This window comes from Cantharellus anzutake, assembly GCF_015039405.1.
Source record: "Cantharellus anzutake strain C23 chromosome Unknown EI90scaffold_96, whole genome shotgun sequence".
Lineage (NCBI taxonomy): Eukaryota > Fungi > Basidiomycota > Agaricomycetes > Cantharellales > Hydnaceae > Cantharellus > Cantharellus anzutake.
In genome coordinates this window covers 228,119-251,203 of record NW_024067046.1, presented here as the reverse complement: position 1 = coordinate 251,203, position 23,085 = coordinate 228,119, and the positions used below count along the sequence as shown (strand labels likewise).

The following is a 23,085-nucleotide window of genomic DNA, read 5'->3' as shown; positions in this document are numbered from 1 at the left end:
GCGTAGGTAATAAATTGGAATGGGGGGGTGGTGACCATCGAGGGGTACCGAGAGGATTGCGGAATAACGGGGGCTCCGAGGTTAGTGAGGGAGGAGCGGAGTTGGAACGGAGGAATCGGAGGGACCGGAAGTCGATGGCCGGGAATGGATATGACAAATAGCATTGAAACTAGTTACCTAGCATGTTATGCTAGGGTACATGAAAGTGTGTAAGTCATTAAGACAAAATGCTCAGAATCCAGTCTGACTGATAGGCAGGCAGGGGGAAACAATACAAATATCAGGCAATGTCATCGTAGTGATTGATTGTTCCATTGCATTTGAACTGCATGGTGAGGCATTACAAGCACATTAGTCCAAGGTGGGTTGTTTTTGGGAAATGATAGCAATAGTTTCCGTAGCATTGTCAAGTGTCTGTCATTGCATTTCCATATATCGAAGGTCCACTTTCTCATCACTTCCTCTTCCATGTCTTTTGAAATGTTGACAGGCCAGTATGACAAGGCGCTATGCTGGACGACTGGTTTGAACCCATAGAAGTCGCCGCGAATGATGGGGTTCACCCCATGGTTGGTTTGATAGGTTATCCCGATGATTATGTTGGTGGAATCATCTTTCACTAAACATGGCCCTTGCAGCATCAATACATGCTGGGCTATTGACCACAATCACCTTTACATTCAAAGTGATGGTGATGCAAGCCTTCCATTCTGAATTGCAATAGAGAAGCAATGGCATGTTCAAGTGACTGTGACGGTAATTTCTGTCACACAATGTGTCACAGCACAACCACAACGTTGTAGGGCACCCAAATATATAAAGTCAACAAGAATATATGGTGCTTAAGAATTACAAGACGAAGCAGTCAGGAGAATTATTAATTGATAAAGACGGTCACCTGAAGGAAAACCATCGAGAAATGAGCAAGTATGGTGATGATATGATGAAGTTTCAGATTGTTTATGTATATAAGGTACAAATAGCACGATCCTAACCACATGCTTACAGAAATGAATCATATATATTGTGGAAGTGGAAAAATACAGGAATTCAATGCAACCACGCCCATCCAAGTAGCAGTGTAAGGCTGGTTGGGGTGCCAGCCTCGTTGACTCCTCAATCCTCTGGCTGTCAAGATCGTAGGCTGCATCAAGCTTATATTTGGCAGTGGGTTAGTGTATACCCTTTACCCAAGCCCAAGCCATACAAATGTAAATGCAATTGGGTACAACAAGAAATAAACACGAAAGTCACCACTGCTCCACCATCCATTCCCTCCAAGTGGCCATGCACGTTTAGCCCAGTTTCAACGTCGTCGAGGTCTATTTGGCTGTGTCAGTGAGATGTAGGGTTTGGGGTTCAACTCTTCTCCATCTTCATCACTGTCAGAAGGCACCATCTCAAGTTTCTGTCGATGATATGGATTACTTGAAGGTCTTGAACCCTCCACTTGGTTGCTTGAGGACCCTGAGGAAGGCAGGGTTGAAGCAAAGAGTCCAGGGGAGCTAGGGGCAGATGAAATGGGAGATAAACCAGTCACAGATGTTGACATTGTGGCATCGGTGTTACCAAAAATGTGGTTGAAATCAGTGGCTGATGAGGAAGATGGGAACCTTGGAGGCACATCTCCAGACAGATCCAGGGAGCCATCATCGATGGGGCTACTTCTGCCAGCATCTAAAGGGAGTGGGACTTCTCCCTTTGAAGATGACAGTAGAGGATTGGGGAAAGTGCTGGGGGGGCGGCAACTTCTTTTCCCTTGAAACCCCCCTTTGTTTTCTGCTTCTTTCCTTTGTCAGCAACATCGTTGCTTCTCTTCCTCTTGTGGCTTGTCCCTTTCCCTTTCGCTTGCACAATGGAAGGAGAGCGATCGTCAATGCCGCTGTCACTTGTATCCCCATCACTATCTTCATCGTTGTTCAATGCCAAAAATGCTGGGCAGTATGTCAGTGTAAAATGGCTGAAGACCTCGATAGGGACATACCTTTAGCTTTGGAAAATGTTTCACTCTGCCTTGCCTTTCCCTGGGCAAACTGATACAGTAAAGTATCTGTGGTACCATCTGCCAGCAGCCAGACTACTGTGACCTTCTTGGTTTGCCCTTTCCATTGCACATGGCCTATGACCTGACGCTCATCTTGAGAGCTCCAAAGTTGATCCTATGGGTGAGTATTTGTCAAGGTCAGAAGCCAAGAAGCATACAGCAAAATAACAATGTTTGCTGTTGTGATGTTCAGCCCCATTGTACCCACACCACTAATGATCAACACATGGCAAGGGTTGCCTCTGCGATCCTGCTTGGAACTGAAACAGGCAAGAGTTTTATCTCAGACATGGACACTATCACCCAAGGTCACAGATTCTGTGTTGATATCATTGACCTTCAGTGCAGACTGGATGAGATCAACTTGTCAGAGCCAGTTGCAATAGACCAAAACTGATGATCCATTGGAAGCCAATGAAGAGGTGTTGTTGCACAATTTGGATCTATCAGCCCCCTTCTGTGACGCCAAGGGATCCTCTGAGTCGCTGGGGTATCTAGTCCCAGTCCGAGGTCTTCAAACTCACTGAGGGGGCTAGCCCCAGCCTTCACAGGAAATGAGTTGAGAAGAAGGGTAACCTTCTCAACCTCCTGTGAAGCCACTACAAATGGGAGCCGGGAACTATACAGTTTTCAGCTCTTTGCTGACTTTCCATGATTGGACCCCCCCGTGGGAAGATTCTGGGCAAGCAGCTCGCCCAGAAAGTTCCCACGGTTGTGGCTGTGATGGTTTCTGGGCGAGTAACTCGCCCAGAACGTTCCCATGGTCTGCATGCATGCAGGATTGTGGAACAGTGAAGGGAAAAATAGGAGAAAATGGGGGAAGGGTACCTGAGGTGTGTGGGGTCAGGGGCTGTGCCCTGACAGTCTAGTATTGGGTCTGCTCCGTTCCCATACTGGACAAAAAGGAGATGAGAGTCACAAGAGCCTTGAGTTTGGTTCCACCCTTCTCCTTCCAAGTCTCTTGCAGGTCAAACCCACAATTCTTGTCTAGTCCTGGAGACATGTTTTCCTGCCGTGGTCCAGAATAGAATGCCTAAAAATATCATGTTAGGTAGGAAAGATCCAGCAGAATCACACAGGCTCACCCAAGGATCAAAAAGAGCACCATCCCTTCTGAACAGAAGCATTAACATAACACATTATACATCACACAGCTTGGGTGACCAACCTTCCCTCACCTTTGCAGTCCTTGTGCGCTTGCTCGATCAAACCCATCTCATTGGGTGATAAGGTGATCTTGATGACCAAGCACTTGTGAGCACACAGCCCAATGAGCGGCTCTCCCCTAGACTCCCCAGTGCAATGAATCAAATGACTCTTAAAAGAGCCTTTCAACCATGAAACTGGTTCCAGTTGTGCATTGACCAGGTTTCTGAGCTCATTGGTCTCTGTGGTGGAAGTTTGATCCTCCATGTCACCCAATGCTTTACAGTGGGCAGCATGGGCCTTTTGAATGCTACTGGAAAAGACCTTATTCTTGTCCATTGCAGCCCCTGAGCAGAGGTCTTTGAAGTTCAGAAGATGGCTGATGGATAGAAGATCCCTATGACCAGTGAACAATGGTGTGGTAGTGAGTGCGACCAACATAGCACAAGACTGGGCAATGGAAAGTAGGGGGGAGATGTTGTTCCGATATAGGTGTGCTTCATCCACCAATATAGACAGCAACTGGTGCTTGTGGATATGGGTAGAAGATGTGGGCCTGGCAGTAGATGGCACAGGAATCCAGGGAGACTGCTTGGAACTCCCTGCCTTCAAACCTTTATCCTGACTGGTATAAATGATCCAAACCAACCACCTAAAGTAGAGGAAATTAGCGATCATACATTCCATATCATGACATGGCCAATCACCTCTTTTGAAGCCAGAATAATTATGTGGTGCAATTCTCTGGACTTTTTGAACAAGGAACTCTCATAAGGCCCATTTGGGGCCCAAAATTCGTTCCTTGCTTGTTTTCCCTCTGCATACACCAGTACATCTGCACTTGCAGGCTTCAGCCAGCAAGTAAGAGAATGCTTCCATTGTGGCACCAATGTGTTGGGAACAATGATGAGATGAGGCCAGTTTGGAACTTCGGAATGGCCAGAAAGATATGGCTGATTACCTGTGCCCAGTGACTCAGTTAGATAAAGTGCCTCTTACAATGAAGGAAGGCCATACCAAGAATGGGAGGGTCAGCTTTCTGTGCTTTTCTCCCATCGACAAGCCCAATGAGAAAAGAAATTGAAAGGATAACCTCTAGGGTCTTTCCCAGCCCCACCTCATCGATAATGGCCATTCCCTCTGGGCTAGAGCACATGGGATTGCATTCCCTTGTGAAAAAATGCTGTACAATGGCTGCTACAGCCACTAGCTGGTGCCACATGGCCTCCTGGACATAAAACCCCTCTGGGAGTGTCCTGCCTTGCTTCAGCAGAGTGTAGGCATCTTCCCACTGCTCCTCAGTCCTTTGGTCCATGCCATTGTGGACCCCAGAGATTTGATGTAAGGCCCATCTGAATGCCCCCAACCTGGCAACTAGAGTTCAAGACAAAATGAACCAGAACAGAACAGATAGGCTTACCTAGGCACTGACAGAGCCAGGCATGGGTTTTATCCTTCCAAGCCTTGACACCAATGTCGCCCAATCCGAGTGCATCCTCACCCAGCTCCTCCATATCCTCCTGGACCTCCGGAATCTCCAGCTTCTCAGTCAACTCAGACATGTGTCCAAGATGCTCCAGCCAGTCTTGGACCTCTGATTTCATTGATTGGATAGATTCCAGACTGTTCAATGACTTCATGTTGCTGAGCATTAACTTTGAACATGTCAGGGCACACCCACCCAACCCAGCTCCACCCGCCCTCACCCAGTATCCCACCACCCTCCATCATCGTCCTCCATTTCTCATCCTTCTTTCCTTTTAGTCTCTATTCTATTTCTATCTACACAGACGACCTTTCCCCATTCTATGTATCATTGACCCACCTGCGACGTGCACATGACACACCCAGCCCTGGATGACCCAGATGGCTTCATGGTGTAACCCAGCATGTGCACATGCAGCACACACCCTCAGGATCCCCGATGGGGACACCCGGGTGACTGCAGCTGTATGCAGGGTGATGTGGCAACCTCATGTGACCCAAGCTGCATGTACATAAATGTACCTGGAGTGGGAACTGAAGAAGTAACCTTCTTCTCACTATTCCCACTTCAGTCTGAGTGGCCAGGGACCATTGTCTGCATCGGGCCCATCAGTACACATGCCTGCTCCACACCCCACAAGGGCCTCATTGCCGGGCATCACATCTGGGCCCTGATCCTGGACGTGTCCCTGACAGAACACCCTGGAAATGTCCAAATCAGAGCAGGAAAGCAACACCAGAATGGCAAAGGACGACCGCGACGTCGTTAAACTAGGGAGAGAAAAACAACTAAGAACAACAAATACAACTCGGAAAACAAAAATATGAATGACTAAGGGGAACCACTAGAAAACCGGACGTGACGCTGGCAAAGACCCCTTGACCTCGACAGGGCAACCAAAATACGCCCCAGTACACTGTCAGGTCCCCATCCGGAAGGGGCTAGGAGTTGGGTACACCCGGTCGGAACGCTAACCACTATGCAGTTCCCCGGTGCCCGGGTAATCCCGCAAGGATTAGGTTGGCGGTGCCACGAAGTACAAATACACCAGTACCTCTCGTCCCACAGAAAAATCATACTAGCGGTAGAACGCCACAACGGTGTGTCTCCCCGCAAACTCCTACTAAATAAAGCCGTAACATACACAAAACTTCTCTCAACAGTGGTTCCCCAAGTCACAAACATGCAAAGTAAACGTAACAACCTTAACGACCATCAACGCTCGCTGTCTCCCCTCAGCTCCATTGGGGCGGATGACACCATGATAGATGACCTTATGGGGACGCACCAACAAAGCACTCCTAACAACACCGAAAAGGACTTAACCACACTCGCGTCTCCCACCACCACACTCCCATCTATCACCTCCATTCTGGAGGTGGCCAAACGCCACAGATCCCCAGACTCGGCCAACATCCAAGGTCCTGAACTCGCGCCCCCTCCCCCCGAGAGCGAAGGGAGGACAAATAACACCACTAACCGCGCGACAGTCCCTACCTCCACGAGCCCTGCAACTCCCCCCCCAAACCCGCCACGTATCACCCGCCCCCCAGCCGTAGCAGATGCCCCTGACCCAGTAACTGCAGCTGCTCAGCGCCCACATGACGGCAACGAAATCTTCAACTACACCGACCTTGATGGTGAACTCGCTGACTTCCGCGCCCACGGTGCACGGCCGGCAAGAATCCTTGCAAACCTCAGTGAAGACCGCCATGAACAGTGGAAGACCATTCCAAGAACTGTCTTAACATACCCGCTTGACGCCAAACACAGCACAGAGGGCGACAAAAAATTTAGGAATAACCTGGCCACTTTCCTCAAAAGGGCCTTTCCCCAATCAAGCCTGAATATAATCATCCGTCCCCCAACCGCCCGATCACACGACCAGACAGGAACCCCTTGGGGCTTCCTTGTTGAGGGCCTCCACCCCTCACACATCAACACCCTTATCGCTGGCCACCTATGGATGAGCCGTGCGGTATGTTTCATAGCAATCGACTTCGCCAACTACCGGCCCACTAACTATGTTATATCCCTGTGTGGCTTGGGAGCCAACTTAAACGAAACTGGTGACATAGAAAACGCGATCACTCAGAGAATCCTTGACCAAAGATCCACATTCAGAACCTTCCTAGAAAGAGCGAACCTACATGTTGATGACATAAACCGCATAGCTACCAGCTGCACTGTTATCCCCCGTGGGTATGCTGCATCCAACCATGGGAACCGCCTCAACCCGTCTGAACGAAGAAACCCAACCTCTGATGCCAATGTAACGCTTTGGGAAATCCACCTTCCCCCCCCATTCTTCGAAGTTCCCGACCCCACCCCCGGTGTCCTGAACACCAGCTATGACCAATGGGTCCGACTATTCAGAGAAACCACATTCTCCACCCCTACAAGTAACAACGGGTCCGCCAGCGGCTCCCACATATACTGCCATACTTGCAAAGGGTTGGACCACACATTCGCTGTTTGCCCAATCCATGAGCACTATATCTGGCGTGAACTCAACCCGAGCCCAGAAAATCCCCCTACACCAAACTCTGTTGATCTGCCCCGGCCCCACCTGGCAAATCGGGGACGCGGCAGAAACCCAGGACGCTATCGAGGATGTGGCCGGCACTACACCTAAAATGACCACTAAAAAGTAAAGCTATGTAGGCTACCCAATCCCTTCTAGCTTCATGTAAAATACACTGCCTGAAACATTTAACTCATGAGTGAACTGAAATAAAAACTAAACACAGGCAAGCAGCCTCGGCTAAGGACGCCCAAATTTACTGGACCGCAAGGTGACAGGAAAGCGCACCAGCCCACCCCAACCCCCTCTTCTCTCTCCACCCCCTCCATGGCTGGCAACCAGGAGGGGGTGTACAAACAAACGCCAGCGAAAAAGTTAACACAAACAACCAACACAGGACCCCCAATCAGGTCCCGAAACGAACTCAACCGGTAAATGGCCTCCTCCCTCTGCCTCTAGAGGACTGCCGGCTTCAACCGTTTTCCAAATGTCCAAGGACAGAGGCAGAGGAACTGAAAACGGCCCCAACCCACTGTCCCCTCCGCCTAAGAGGAGGCAACCCCTCCCCCCAAAATGGCCCCCCCAGCCTAAAAATAGGCGCCCTCAACATCAAGGGCGCAAATAGCTCCTCCACCAAATACAAATGGACTACCCTCCTACAAAAAATGAAAAAAGAAAGATTTGGCATCATGTGTCTCTCCGAAACCCACACCGACCAAATACAACAAGAATACTTAGACAGTACCTATGACCCAGAGTGGACAATCACCCACTCCTTTAACCCAGATCACACCCGCGCAGGTGGTGTTGCTATCATAATTAATAAAAACATAATCAAAACCAAGCCCAGATCCACTAGAAACATTATACCCGGCCGCGCCCTCCTCATAGAAATAGACTGGCCACCCGACTCCCCTATCAAAATCCTAGCCATATACGCACCCAACCCCCACCACGAGAACTCCCAGTTCTGGAGGACACTCCAACAGAACCTTCACGGCACCTCCATCGACATTATGCTTGGGGACTTCAACATGGTAGAAGAAGCAATCGACAGACTTCCGCCACACCCAGACCCGGAAACAACAGTAGCATCCTTCCACAACTTCACATCCCCAAACAACCTAACAGACGGCTGGAGGAACTCACACCCAGCCCCCGAAAAAACTTCACCTTCGGCCACTCCACAGGGACATCCCTCTCCAGAATTGACCGAATATACACATCTGACACTATCAGAGAAAAAGCCTACACATGGGAAATATCCAGCCCGGGCCTATCCACTGCCGACCACCAACTCATCTCAGTGGAACTCAGAGACAACTGCACTACCACAATCGGGAAAGGAAGATGGGCCATTCCCCTTTACCTGACCAAAGACCAAAACTTCCTACATGAAGTCGAAACTATCGGCAACGAGGCCCTAGACGAAATAGCCAGGAACAACGACACCCAGAACACCTTCCAAGACTTCATATCAGCTGTGACGCACCTAGCCAGAAAAATCACAAAAATAAAAGCAGGTAAACTCAACTCGGAAGTAAGGCGCCTCACACACAGACGTGACAAGGCAATGTCAAGGCTGACCTCCTCCAACGAGACCCTAACAGAAATGACACAACTCCAGATACAAAACCTAACCAAAAGAATAAATGAAATCGAAAAACTGAAACAAACTAAATCAAGAGCTAATGCAGGGGCAAACAAAAGACTCCTAAGCGAAACAACCAACAAGTACTGGTGCAAATGGGGGAAGGAAAACAAACCACGCGACACAATATCCGAACTGAGAATCCCGGACTCCAACCCACCAGCACACACACCCAAACCGGAAGAAACGACAAATATCGCCGCCAACCACTACAACAATGTGCAAAACAGAGACTTAACCACCCACCAGGAAGCAAGGGAAACCCACATTACGAACACCCTCAACCTCATCCGGAACCACACCCCCCCGGAAATACACTCAGACCTGGCCACCCCGCTAAGTCTTGCAGATATAGACAAAGCACTAAAACAATCCCCTAACGAAAAAGCTCCTGGCTTGAACGGAATACCCACCGAGCTATACAAAAACCTGAACTCCAGGTGGGAAAAGCGGAAAAATGATAACCAAGGCCTTCACGTAGTAAAACTCCTAACTCTCCTAGCCAACGACATCGAAAAAAATGGCACCTTATGCCCACAATTCTCGGAAGGATGGCTATGCCCACTCTACAAAAAAAAAGATAAAAGAGAAATCGAAAACTACAGGCCCATAACTGTACTAAACGCTGAATATAAGATCATCACGACAGCCCTCATGAATAAGCTATCCCCGATAGCTCCCCTCCTTATCCACAAATGCCAAGCAGCCTTCATGAAAGGCCGAAGCATTTTCGACCAAATTGACCTCGTAAATCGCATGACGGACCTGTGTGAACTAACCGGACAGGACGGCGCAATCATTGCCCTCGACCAAGAAAAGGCGTATGACCGCATCCGCCATGATTACCTCTGGAGGGTCATGGAAACCATGGGAATCCCACCAGAACTAATATCAACAATCAGAAACCTCTATTCCGAAGCCAAGACTAAAGTAATCCTAAATGGCGAAATTAGTAAAGACTTCCCAATAACCAGAGGGGTACGCCAAGGTGACCCACTATCATGCCTCCTGTTCAACATCGCCATAGAACCCTTATCAATTGCCCTGAGAGAATCTCCGTCCCTCAAAGGACTAGAAGTCAAAACACCCACAATCTCACAAAGAGTCATAATATCCCTCTTTGCCGATGACACGGCTATCTTCCTCTCCAAAGATGACGACCTGAATGACCTACTCACGACATTAGATCGCTGGTGCATTGCCTCTGGGGCAAAGTTCAACCAAGAAAAGACAGTTGTCCTCCCTGTCGGCTCACCAGACTTCCGCGAATGGGCCCACAGTGAGAGATCCATTAACCCCTCCTCCAGCGACAAGCTAGATGAATCAATAACCATACTAAAGGATGGACAAACTATGAGATACCTAGGGGCCCAATGCGGGAACAAGCCCAACCATAAAGACCCCTGGCCCACGATCACAGCCAACATCGAGAAATCACTCACCCAATGGAACAAAACCCACCCATCCATCGAAGGCAGACGCCTAATTATCCAGATGACCATCGGAGGTATGACCCAATTTCACACCCGGGCCCAAGGAATGCCAAAAGACGTGGAAAGAAACCTGAACAGAAGAATACGTGAATTCATATGGAACTCAGACAGCCCCCCCCCAATCAGCATGAACCAGCTGAATAGTCCAAGAGATCAAGGCGGTAAAAATGTCCTAAACTTACAAGACAGGAACGAGGCGATCCACCTCATCAAACTCCAAAAAATCCTCGACAGATCACCCAACAGACCCCCGGCCTCAGACGCTGCTGAAGCAATCCTGATGGCTACTCTCCCGAAAAACCAACAGCCCCAAAACCCAGCATACCCCATCATCACAGAGGTCCTCATCCAGAAACCCTTCCTTAACGCCCGGACCCACCGAAGAAACATCCCGGCCGAACTCCGCAACTCTCTAAACATCGGTGCAAAATACAACCTTAGATTAGAAAACCCGACAATCGACCTAGACACCAAACTCAACTTACCAGCCTGGGCCCATCCGGGCCTGAGAGACAACACCCAAATCAGCGACCGCTCAAAACCGGCATGCTGCCTGAGGGCAACTCATGGATGCAAACGGGTCGGCGATCTAATCATCCAAACAGACCACCAAGAAAACCCATGCCACGACCCAACCAAAAAAACCAAATGTCCCTGCACACCGTGCCAGTCCTACAAAGCTAACGGCTGTAAGAACCCTGACACTTGTTACCAAATGGCGACAAAAATATCCACGAACCTTGACCTCCACTACAACCCCTACAGCGACTCACACCTCCTCTCCCAACCGGACCGCAATCCCAGAGAAACGGCCAGACAACACACAGCCGGGGACCCAATGGCCATTAAAATCTTCCACCCGGCCCCCAGTTCCTGCACGCCACTCGACCACCACTATAGGGTATTCGGCAGACCCCCCCAGAACTCCCAATCACCCCCACCCCCATCTCCTACAACCTAACGACGAGATAGCATATACGGACGGATCCTGCTCCCTAAACGGGAACACAAACGCCACAGCCGGCTTCGGAGTGTGGTACGGCCCAAACAACCCCCGAAATACCAGCAAAAGAATTAACCCCCGTCTCCCACAATCTAATAATACAGCCGAAATGCTGGCCATACACCATGCCGCGATATCCGTACCCCCGTCATCCAACCTCCACATCAAGGCCGACTCACAATGGTGCATCAGCACCCTCTGCGACAACCTCGAATTCTTAGAAGACTCAGACTACGCCTATGCCAAGAATCAATACATCACCAAACTAACAGTAAGCGCATTAAGATCCAGACTCACCCCTACCACATTCGAATGGCTAAAAGGCCATGCTGGGATCCGTGGAAACGAAGAAGCGGACAACCTCGCCGCAATAGGAGCACAACTGGCTCCCGACCCCCTCCCACCTGTAATGCCCCCCTCCCCCACATACCGAGCGGCGCCCGCCTAATTTCCCTAAAACAGTCCACAGCAACAAGACTAATATGCAGAACCAGATTAGCGAAAAACCCGGTACGGAAAATAGCAACGCTTAACAACATCACCAAAATCCAAACGACCCTGGCGAGTATGAACAATGACTCCCCCACACAAAACAAGATCTGGGAGAACCTAGGGAAAAACCGTAAAGATGTCTCCCCCGAAATCCGCAACTTTGTATGGAAACTAACCCATAACTGCCTCAAGATCGGCGACTACTGGAATAAAATCCTAGGCTTCGAACACCGCGGTGAATGCAATGGGTGCCAACAAACAGAATCAATGACACACATACTCTTTGAATGTCCCCTCAATCACGGCGCCTGGGTTTGGTCCACAGCCAAGGCGATATGCGATCGCCGGAAAATAGAATGGCCTAACGACCTAAACACCTCACACATAATGGCCGCCCCACTAACCAAGATAATGAACACCAACGGTAAAGTAAGGATGGGCGAAACCAGACTGTACCGAATCGTAGTCCTAGAATGTGCATGGCAAGTCTGGAAGACCAGATGCCGCAGAGTTATAGATGCCGATCACCCGCAAACCTCACTAAGAGAAGTAAGAAATGCCCTGAAAGCCGGCCTCAACGACAAGCTCCAGCAAGACATTGCCCTCACAAACCGTAAGAAGTACGGCCGGAAAGCCCTGCCGGCCAAAACAGTCCTGCTTACCTGGAGTGGGAACCTTCACAACGAAGACATACTACCGGACAACTGGCTCAACAGCACCGGGGTTTTAGTGGGTATACCGGACCCCCCGGGTCTGGGAGTCCCACACAGCGCCGACACCCGGCCAGTGCGTAACGCATTTCCCCGCGGTGGCAGTCCAACACTCCCACTAACCTATCTACTCCACGGGACCTACCTCCCTATACAAACCCCAAATACATGAAAATGTATCGCGAAAGCTACTGGGGTTCCACCAAAAAAAAAAAAAAAAAAAAAAAAAGAATGGCAAAGGGGCATACAATCTACTGCTTTTCCTTTTCCTGATTCAACTGAAGGCAATGGCTGGTCAAGCATTGCCTTTAGATGGTGGAGGTGGGCCTCAACTGTGTTCTGATGGGCAAGAACGATGGTGTCATTCTTGAACTGTTCAGAGATAGCAGCATATTTTGAGTATCCCATTTGAAGAGGGCCCATTGCTTCCTGGGCTGATCCAGAATCATCATTCTGAAGGGCTTTTAGAGGGGTAAGTACTAGTGTCCACCACCAGAAGGAGAGAAAACATGCCAGTAAGAACGGTGTCCATCTCCCATCTCCTCTTTTGCCTTGTAAAAAGCCCTCATCTTGGTCTTAACCCTCTTGTGGCAATGGTTGTACCAGAAGAAGTTTGAGACCAGCAACCAGATTCCCACCTGGAACACCATCCGGATATCCAGTCGAGGGCCTTGTCTAAATGCAGCTGTCCCCAACATGGTCTCAGCTGCAATCTGGCTGACCTCCAGCTCCAAGGTTGGCAGTAGTTGAATGGAGTCACAGCTCAGAAGATCTGGCTCTTCCATCAACACAGAGAAAGGATAGCAATCAGCTCTTTTGGTTTCCTCCACCAACAGATCCATGATGCTATTCTCTTTATACCATTTGATGGTGATGAGATTACAAAAGGCATTGCGACCCTGGGTGTATCCATCGTTTTCCCACTGTTTGACAAATGCCTTCATGGCTGTCAGTGTTTGAGGCTCTTCCACCTCCTGTCCCTTGCCCTTGCACTTCTTCCCCTTCACCTTGCCTGTAGCCTGGGAAAGGCCAACTACAAATGCCCTTATATTGTCCCAGTCTCTTGCATTCTTTTCCAGATCCTCAGAGAACCTAATTGGTGGATGCTCGAGTGCCCAGAAATCAAAATCCCAGTCTACACCACTGGTCCAAGCTTTGGCATCCTCAAAACCTATAGTGATCAAGAACTTCTGGACAGTGAATGGTGCCTTGCCATTAGAACCACTTGGGCTGTCATTCCAAAGCCTGAGGATGATGTCAACCACTGTGGCTCGTGTAGTTTAGAAAGAGGGGACTGGGAAGGTTTTGATGTTGTGGCCTAAAGTTCAGTGGATTCACATTTATTTCTCTGTAATACTCTAGATTCAATTCAAACTCAGGGTTCCCCCAGAAGTGGCAATAGCTGCATGTGATTCAGGGCCACCTTCCAGGGCCTTTGCTTGTTGCACTTTCCCTGATATTTCGTTTTTAGCAGTAATGCACTCAAGTCCAAGACTCATCTTGCTGTGATATCTGAAACACCATTCCATCATCATCATTGGATCTCCCTTGTCTCCAGCATTTTGTTGATATGTATCTCATCTTATTTGGCCTGGTGGATCTCAAGATACAGCTTTCTGGTTGTCTAAGTGCCATCAAGGGCACGTGCCATTTGACATGGTGTCGAACACATTTGCATCTTCACCAATACTGCATTGTTCAGCAGGAGACTGGTGGAAAAATAGAGATAAATAGACTCTTTCAAACTAACATAATGATGTTCAGGTAGGAAGTTGTGGTTGTCAAGATCGTTTGGGTGGAAGTTGGGGGTTGTGATAAATGTGGGAAAGGGAGGAGTAGGGCATTTAGCAAGAACATCGCTAGCATAAACCACCTTACTTCTAACATCACATGCTCTTAAAACCCATCTTCACTCAATTCATTTCCATGCCCCAGTGCATCATCAACATCCCCCTCTTCATCTGTTGGACCCAAAGCTCAATTGGGATCATTCAGACTGCAGAGGGCACTCTCACCTGCAGAATCGGAATCAAGCGTCACCAAAGGGCGGAGTCTATGAAAGGTGGTTAAGAGGGATGTAGATTTGCACAGATAAGTCATAAATACTGTGGGTGACTCCTCCTGGCAGCTGTCCAATCATCTTCATCTTGCAGCTCAAATGTGATGTTCAACACTAACACTCTAGACAGAGAACTCACTTTCAAATCAGAATCAAGGCATATCATGGATGGAGCTCTCTTTCTTGGCTCTTCCTCTTCCTCTTCAGGGCTGTGTTTGGAGGTCAGCAGGCTTCAATATGTATGGGAGCCAACCATGTTACAGGAATGGGTTCCGGGGAACCCAACCTGAGCCGTTCGGCTCACTAATGGAGGTGGCTGCGTAGCCATCGGAGGGAGAGCGGAATAGGATGAGTGTACGGAAGTACAACCTGTGTGTCAGCCAATGGTAACTTGGCGCTCCTGGGAGTGTACCGGTAGCGAGTATGATGTGGGCTCCTTGAGGGAGCCACCTGGCTGTCTGCTAACGGGGACTTGGCACTCCTGGGAGCGTGCCAGTAGCAGGTGTGCTGGGAGTGTTTGGCTAGCGGTGACTTGGCGCTCAATGGAGCGTACCGGTAGTGAGGGATACTGGGACTCCCAAAGGGAGTCACCCAGTTGGTGGCTATCGGTGACTTGGCGCTCATGGGAGCGTACCGGTAGCGGGAGTTGTTGGGGAAAGTGGGCTGGTGGACCAGTGCATGGTAGTGGGTGACCGTGGGAAGTGGGACCTGCAGGTGCACGGCCAGGCATCCTGGAGCTGCCTGGACCGTATCCTTCTCCTGAGGAGGTGGGATAGGCTACAGTTCCTGATAGGGAACTTCTGGTTGGATGGGAGTAACCACTCAACCACCTGGTGGACTGGTGGGAGTGGGCAGCAGGAGGTTGGGCATGGGAATGCCCTCCTTGCTGTGGTTTTGTCATGGAAAGGAGGAATAGGGAGGTGGACATGGTTCCAGGGTTACAGGTTGAGTTTACAGTGGTGACACAATAGTGAGGATGTTACAATTGTGGTACAAGGTTTGTGGGTTATGTATTTGATAATGAGAACAGTTCCAGCATCTGCCTTATACATCATATGACTTCTAACTATCTAATATAAAAATCATAATGGTCAAAGGAAGTCCCTTGAAACTCAACAAATCCCCCAGCCAGCACCAAAACCCAGTGGGAAAGCTTGGCATGGGGTTTGACAAAGAAATAAAGTTGAAGGGGCTAAGGTTTGATTGTCTATAGTCACGGACCATAAGATTCTAGGTCCATTCCCATAACAAACCATACCTTAATGATTGATCACTATTGGTATCATTAAGTATGGCCAACTGCATGTGAAAGTTGCGAAGCATGCCTAAAACTTACCTAGGTGACCTGTAATCACTATCATCTCCACCCCCACCCCCACCCTCATCACTAACCTCTCTCCCATACAGTGACAAAGGGGCATTTCCCTTGGGTGATGAACCAGCACCGTTCCCATTTGGCTTCCTCTGCTTGAGAGATTGGGGATGTGGCAGAGAGTTGGGTTGAACCAAATTGGCATGCTTCCTGTTCAGGATTATTGCCTTGGCGGTAATCTCAGGAGCCTTCCCCTTTCCCTTTCTATCCAGATTTGCCAGCCTATCAACTCCAGGGTTGAACTTGTCAAAGAACTTCTTGAAATGGTTCTGCCATGAAGCGACAGGATGTTTGCTGGTCCAATAGAGTTCTGCCTTCTATGTGCAGTTCAGCCCAATGGTGGGTTGGGGTGAGATTCAGGGTAAGAGTAAGTAAGCAGCAACACACACATCCTCACACATCCACTTAAACACTGTCCAAGCAGACCTGCTGCTCTGTGCATTGCCAGGGATATGTTTGGGGATGTTGATCACTAGCCATGCAAGCATCCGCTCAACCTGTTCATCGTCAAACTGTTTTGCTTGCTCTCTTCTACACACAAAACTCATCAGGATCTTACACAGAAAATGCAGTTACTTATCCAAACCTGCCACTGGAGTTACTCCACAACCTTAGATCCCTTCACTGGCCCCTCTACATTGATACAAAACCTATTCCAAAATGAACTATGCCCTGGGCTATATTTTTTTTTCAAACACCTTTTCATTTTTGAGACCCATATCTTCATAGATCTCCCCAGCAGACTGGGGGAGAGCCTGACTTCTCCAGGAGATCTTCATGTTGTATTGAAGCATTCAAATCTCACATTTAGACATCCAATTTTGGCTCTCAAGTGTCAAGGTTCCACATCCATTTAAGCTGGATTTCACAATTTTCTGACGAGGGTCTTTTTGTATTGCCACAAGTCTGTGACAGAAATTTCTGTCACATCTTTTATGGAAGCGCAAAAGATCATGTGGGCTACCAATTATTTGCACTCACTTTTGTTATCTCACTTGCTCTTGATCTTATACTAGATCACTACACCATACCCACTGTACCCCTCCTGGCATTCCAATGCATTGGGGCTGAAAGTCAAGCTGAGTTTGTTCAGTTTTGTTAGAACGTGCGGATTCGGACGACTCCGGAATGGAATCGGAGACTTAGCATGGAAGGACCTCGGCCTCAGCGACTCAGGTGGAGCGCTGTGCCATTGCTGGTTGTCCTGGGGGTCCCTAATTTCGGATCTAGCAGAGGGAAAGTCTCTTGGGGGGGAATTCCAGTCGATTTCGGACTGAGGTTACAAGTTACTAGGTACATTGTATATAAGGAGGGGTCCGGAATCAAAAGGAACAAGGGTAGGACAAAAGGAGACAAAGGGAGATGGAAAGAGGAACAACACCAAGGGTCAAGTGTTTGACTCAATGGTGTTTCCCAAAGGAGGAATGAAGGGCCAAGACCCAAGAAGGAAGGAAGGAGGATGGGAGTCGGGAATGGCTAGCTGACTGAATAGAAAGGAAGCAGCAGCCCAAATAGGAATGAGGGAGAATAGCGGAATTGAAATGGACAATGCAATAGTTGCAAGGTCCGGAGTAAGTCCGGAAAGTCCGAACTCGGAGGTTAAACTCCGGAATATTGGCAAAGGTAATTAAATGGAATGAGCTAACCAATACAATGGGTATAAGCGGAGGTGGGGTCAAAGTCCGAGGTCGGAACTAAGACCGGAGGTTCCGGAGACGAGATGTGAACGGGATACCGGAGCGGAGGTCCGGAGTCGGGAGCATAGGTTTTGCGTACTCGTCTGGAAGGTGTCAAGGTTGGGGTCGGACCCGGAATGTTCCGGAGTCGGACCGAAGGTGGTGTCCGAGCCGGAGGTGGGATAACCTCTTGGGAGTCGGCAAGGAGAAAGTGACGGAAGGGAAGTAGGGCTCCGGAAGTCGGAGTTCGGAGTTCCGGGAGCCCGGAGCGGAGGTCGGGATTGTATGGATATGACAAGTTTCCTGTATGGTAGGGACTTGGCTGTGACTCATCACATGATGCCAGAGTCCATGCTCTTAAATTTTAATTTTAATATCAGGTAAATTAAACACTCAGGGAGCTCATATAGATAATAGTCCCCTGTGTGCAAATATAGCTCTATGAGCTCTCAGAGCTTTGACTACTTTTTGGAGCTCTGAGAGAAGGGGACCAGCAATTTCAAAGGACTGAAGCTCTGAGAGCTCTGAGAGCTCTATGAGTTTTCAGACCTCCACATTCAGGTTTGCTGATGAACAAGGGTATCAGAATGCCACTTCAACAGGGATTGTCCCAACCCAGGCTGTTAAAGGGCTGATATGATCCCAGTTACTGGCCTCGGCTCCTTCTGCATAACCACAAGTCAACATTGTACCACAGGTGTCCCTCTCATGAAATAAGCATCAATGTCTCAACAAGCTGTTACGTCAGGGCATGAATTTTCGGGTGAGTTAAAAATCAAAAGGCTTCTGGCTTTCATGCTAATTGCATCAACACTCTAAGGCCATGTGTGGTGGAAAGGAGAAAAAGAGTACAAATACCACCTCCACAATGTGTAAGCTGTTCCTTCACAATGTGTGAGAGGATGCAGTTGAGACTTTGTCAGTGTGTACTGGATGGATGATGCTCAATTACCAAGAGGGGATGCATATTTTGAGAGGACTTTGATGAGACATGGAGGCAAGGGAAAGATAGTTGAGATAAGGCCTCCATCAGAATCTGTGAGTGCTCCAAGTTGAATGGGTTGCCTGAGGCTGATGCTGATGCCACTCCTTTTGGATGACCAAGTAAGGGCTATAATACATTTTACTCTAGCTAGCTCACACTGTCATCAGATAGTGAGATTGCAAGTATACTGGGATGCCAGTATCCCAGCAGCTGCCAATGGGATTCTGGAGGACACCTGATGACAGTGCTAATGGACTCCAGGGAAACAACCCCATCAGACTTTGACCCTGAAGATCTCTTAGACATTGACTTCTCAACATATGTCAGAACGGCTTTCTGACTGGAGAGAAGCAAAACTGCTGGGGTCTTGCATGAAGGATTTGAGCAACTTCTTTTAGAAGGCAAGGATGAAAGGGGCTGTTACTTGAGACTCAATACTTCAAACATGAGAACTGGACTAGGCACAGATGATGTCTCTCTTCACAGAGACTATGACTCTCTCATTGGATTCTATGCTCGGTTGCCACTGTTTGAAAGTGTGGAATTTGGCCTGGTTCCTCATCCAATGGATGTCCTGCCAAGTTCAAGCAGCCTCCATGTGAAAATTCCTGAACACCTCTTTTCCATTGTAAGCCTGAGTTTCATATACATGTCTCTTGTGATTGACTGTTATCTAGGATTGTACTGTGGGGCCCCATGCAACAGAGGCAAATAAAATACCAAACTACTGCCTAGGAAGATATTCCAACAATGGCCTTATCAGGATGTTTTTTCCATACCTGACAAACATGGTCAACAACTGGGTGGATGAGGTGCATATTGCCAAGTTTTATGATGAAGTCTTGCATCCTGCCATCATTCACATAATCCCCCATTCTGCCCCTTCATATCCCCCCTACTGCCTACTAGATGGTATCCTTTCCCACACTAAGGATGTGAAAGTGGTTGGTGGAAAACGACTCTTTGCCTCATCTCTCCTTCATGACTTGGTCCTCCAGATGAGGCACTGCCTCCAGATAAAGGCAGAAAGGCTTAAATGGGCATGCAGCTTTTTCTTTGGCTTAGAGATCAAGGGCATAAAACTTAGCACCACACATCCAATTCCCTTGGAGGATGCCCATTCCCATTCTCCTGAAGAAGAGACAGCATGGACACAAATCCTTGGGCTCTTCAACCATCAATTATCGGCAGAGGAGCAGAGAAGCACATGGGTGGATGTGAGGCTGGAAATCCACAGGAGGGAATTCGTCCTCCACTGGGATGCATCCAAGCATCACAATGTCCTTCAGGTCCTTGCCCATGGGTGTCAGGGAGAGGTTGAAAGAGGTTGGACCACACCAGGACAAGAAGGGTACTTTGTGATGTTCAAGCAGGCATCCTATCTTTGGCTGGTGGCCATTGTGCATTACCCCATCATGCATGGTTGCCTGTTTATGCACAGTGGTATGCTTCTGAGAAGGCAGTGGCCAGAAGGGCAGACAAATTCCATCCCATGCTGGAGATTAGCAAGAAAAACGTCTTCCTGGAAAAGAACCAAAAGAAACTCCAGCGAGAATTTGATAACCTGGATCAAGTGTGGAGTTTAGCCAACGAGGAGCACACAGAGGGAACAGCCAGAATGGAGATTCATGTGCCACTGGGGAAAGCAAGGAATGCATTGAGGGGCATAAGGGAGTTTATCGAGGAATGCACCATCTCTGTACCTGCTCGACAGTGGTGGTAAGTCAAGAAAGGTTAAATTATATCTGCGCTGTGGTTAACCATTCAACCTAGGTTGTTCAAACTCCTGACTACCTGTGCATGTCATCAGCTCATAGAAGCTCAGCGGAATGCCACCCCCAAGTCTAGGGTGCAGCCTTATGCACTGGAGCTCACTGCAGCACTCCTATGGTGCATCAACATGCTCAACAGCAGGCCTGCCACAGGCTCCTCAGAGCATGCACTCATGTGTGCTTCCCTCCCAGTGACCGATAACTTCTTACACCCAGATGTCCTGGATGGATGTGACAGAAACCCTCACAGAGACCAGGCTGAGGGTGAACAATGTTGCCCATTTGCACCTGGAAATGTTCTCTGGTTCAGGGACATCAGTTATGGTGGCCCCTCCAATCATGGGTGAATTGCCCCTTCATTCAGGGCTGTTACGGGGATGGGGGGAATTCCCCATTCCTCGATCCGTTCTTATAGTGGGATGACGAGGGTCGTGTCTAGTCTGTACCATAACGGGATATGTAATTGATGAGTGATCCCAGTCTTGCCTGGGAGCAGACGATCGAATTCCCATCGATCGCGGTTGGTGATGTAGTGAGCCATTAAGGGATTGATGATAGGTAGTCGGAGATACCAGGACAGACGGGTCAGCCACGGATACTTGGCGCTCCTCAATGGAGCGTACCGTGTGCGAGGTCGCGACTTGTGAGATGGGTGAGATCTTCGTATAGTTGCTATCGGGTACTTGGCGTTCGCAGTGCGAACGTACCGGTAGCGGGTTGATATCATAGGCGTGCAATGAGGACTGACTAATAGGTCCTTCGGTGACTTGGCATTCCCAAAGGGAACGTACCGTTGGCGGGGAAACATGATGACTTGCGAAGGAAGAAACAGACGGTGGATGGGCGGCTACTTGGTGTTCACGTAGCGAACGTGCCGGCATCACGGGTAAGCGGGCCTCAGAGTATTCACGATCTCCATGATCGTGATGGGACGTCGTGTGTCGAGTACTGGGGGGAGAGCGTAGTGAGGAGGACCCATAGAGTACAGATTCCATAGGACGAAATACATGTCGAGAGTCTTCGACTCGCGACATCGAGTTCTCACGGCGAGGGCCGTTAGAGGACTCGATATAACCAGACATATAAGACATATTGAGAGCTGTACAATCACATGGGTTCAGTTGAGTCACAGGGAGGGTTGTTACAGAAGACAGTACATGAGACAGTTGTAGAGCAGTTGTTAGTTAGCGGGAACCGCCTTCGGCAGTTTCCGTACAAGACGTGTGACTATCTACAAATGGTAAGGTCGCGGGAAATCCCACGAAACACAAATAACCTCGGCCAGCACCAAAACCCCAGTTGGGGAAAGCTTTGCATGAGGGGGGGGAAAGGGGTAGAACGGGTAAGGAGGATAGGGTATCAGGATAGAGGACGGAAGGGAGAAAGAGGGGAGGAACGATAATGAGGAGAAGTCTTTGACCATGTGACGGATATGGTCATTGGAGACTCCGTATCCGTAACAAGGGCACATACCACACTTGGACTGGTACGATGGTGGCCACTGGATGAGGACCATTTTAACCACCTCCTGGGCTATTCTGTCAAGGAGATCAAAACACTGCTCTCAGCCACCCTCTACACTGCAGTAAGAGCCCCTTTCCGTCTCCCCAGACCTCACTGTACAGAAGCCCCCCCTGTACTCAAACCAGAACATGAGCTTCCAGCCGATCTTCATGTCAAACTCAAGAAGCACCATATAAAGCACCTGAGGACTGCCTACTCTGTTGAAGACCACCATTCTGTACCTCAGCTTGTTCAAGGGACCACCTCAATAATCTACACAAAGTCTCTCCACCAGATTATCCAGTATTTCTATTCCAACATCCTGCAGACCATCCCAGTACCACAGACCCCATCTTCTGATGTGTTCTATCACATCATCCATGATCCAGACAACCCTATCGATCATCCTGGTATGGAGTACTTTGTGGAACCAGATCTGCATAAAAGTGGTTTCATTGGAGCTCACCTCCGAAGGTGCAACCCTTCTGAGTTTCATGTTGCATTCCAACTCACTTTCCCACCTCCAGACCTCCAATGGGAACCACCAAAAATGCAGGGCAAATACAATCGGGACAGGAGACAGGGGGGGCATATTCAGTTCAAAGATGGGGGCAAAGGATGGAAGAGGTATCCATTTCACATCTCTTGGTGGGAATTCATCATAAAGTTTGACTGTACTGGTGGTAATCATATCAGAAAGAAAATTTGGGAGACAGTATACTCCAAACTCGTTTGGGTGCCATATTCAGATCTTTCACGAATGTGGTCCACTACAGCCAACCCTTGGAGTTCAGACACTTTCCCTGCTGACAGGGCTGGAACAAGGCTCCCTGTGCTCATTCTAAATCCCTTGGTGGATGACAAGGCTATGTGGGATGGGAATTTGATTAGGAGGGGGGTGTGGAAATCTCCCATCCTACAAGATGAGGGCACAGAAGACTGATTTGGCTTGATACTACATGTAATTAACTATCTTCACTTGGATGTCAAGCCACTGACATGGCAGAATGCAGGCAATCCACATTTTGGCAGGCATGAGACACAATCTTTATTGTGGATGCTCTCCCTCATTTCGTGACCAAATCCAACTAAGGTGCATTGGATTTGTGAGATCCTACACTGCAATGCCTCATGTGGGTCCCACCCTGTTTTCATTACTCCCTTGACCC

The 23,085-nt window shown here is 48.9% G+C and overlaps 3 protein-coding genes across 3 annotated transcripts; 2 read left to right on the top strand and 1 right to left on the bottom strand.

Moving 5' to 3' along the window:
* Nucleotides 1–1,677: 1,677 nt before the first annotated feature.
* EI90DRAFT_3020949 (SNF2 family N-terminal domain-containing protein) lies at nt 1,678–4,752 on the bottom strand (the record flags this gene model as incomplete). Its single annotated transcript, XM_039057587.1, has 8 exons — nt 1,678–1,934; nt 1,985–2,159; nt 2,964–3,077; nt 3,130–3,157; nt 3,213–3,842; nt 3,941–4,151; nt 4,190–4,564; nt 4,611–4,752. The coding sequence occupies 8 exons, from the start codon at nt 4,750–4,752 to the stop codon at nt 1,678–1,680; spliced, it is 1,932 nt and encodes a 643-aa protein (XP_038909849.1).
* Nucleotides 4,753–19,429: 14,677 nt separating this feature from the next.
* Nucleotides 19,430–20,760, top strand: EI90DRAFT_3133042 (uncharacterized protein; the record flags this gene model as incomplete). The annotated part of the gene is made up of 3 exons (XM_039064543.1): nt 19,430–19,967; nt 20,015–20,360; nt 20,415–20,760. 3 exons carry the CDS (start codon nt 19,430–19,432, stop codon nt 20,758–20,760), a joined length of 1,230 nt encoding a protein of 409 aa, XP_038909848.1.
* A 1,085-nt stretch (nt 20,761–21,845) lies between these two features.
* Nucleotides 21,846–22,859, top strand: EI90DRAFT_3133041 (uncharacterized protein; the record flags this gene model as incomplete). The annotated part of the gene is made up of 1 exon (XM_039064542.1): nt 21,846–22,859. One exon carries the CDS (start codon nt 21,846–21,848, stop codon nt 22,857–22,859), a length of 1,014 nt encoding a protein of 337 aa, XP_038909847.1.
* Nucleotides 22,860–23,085: the final 226 nt, after the last annotated feature.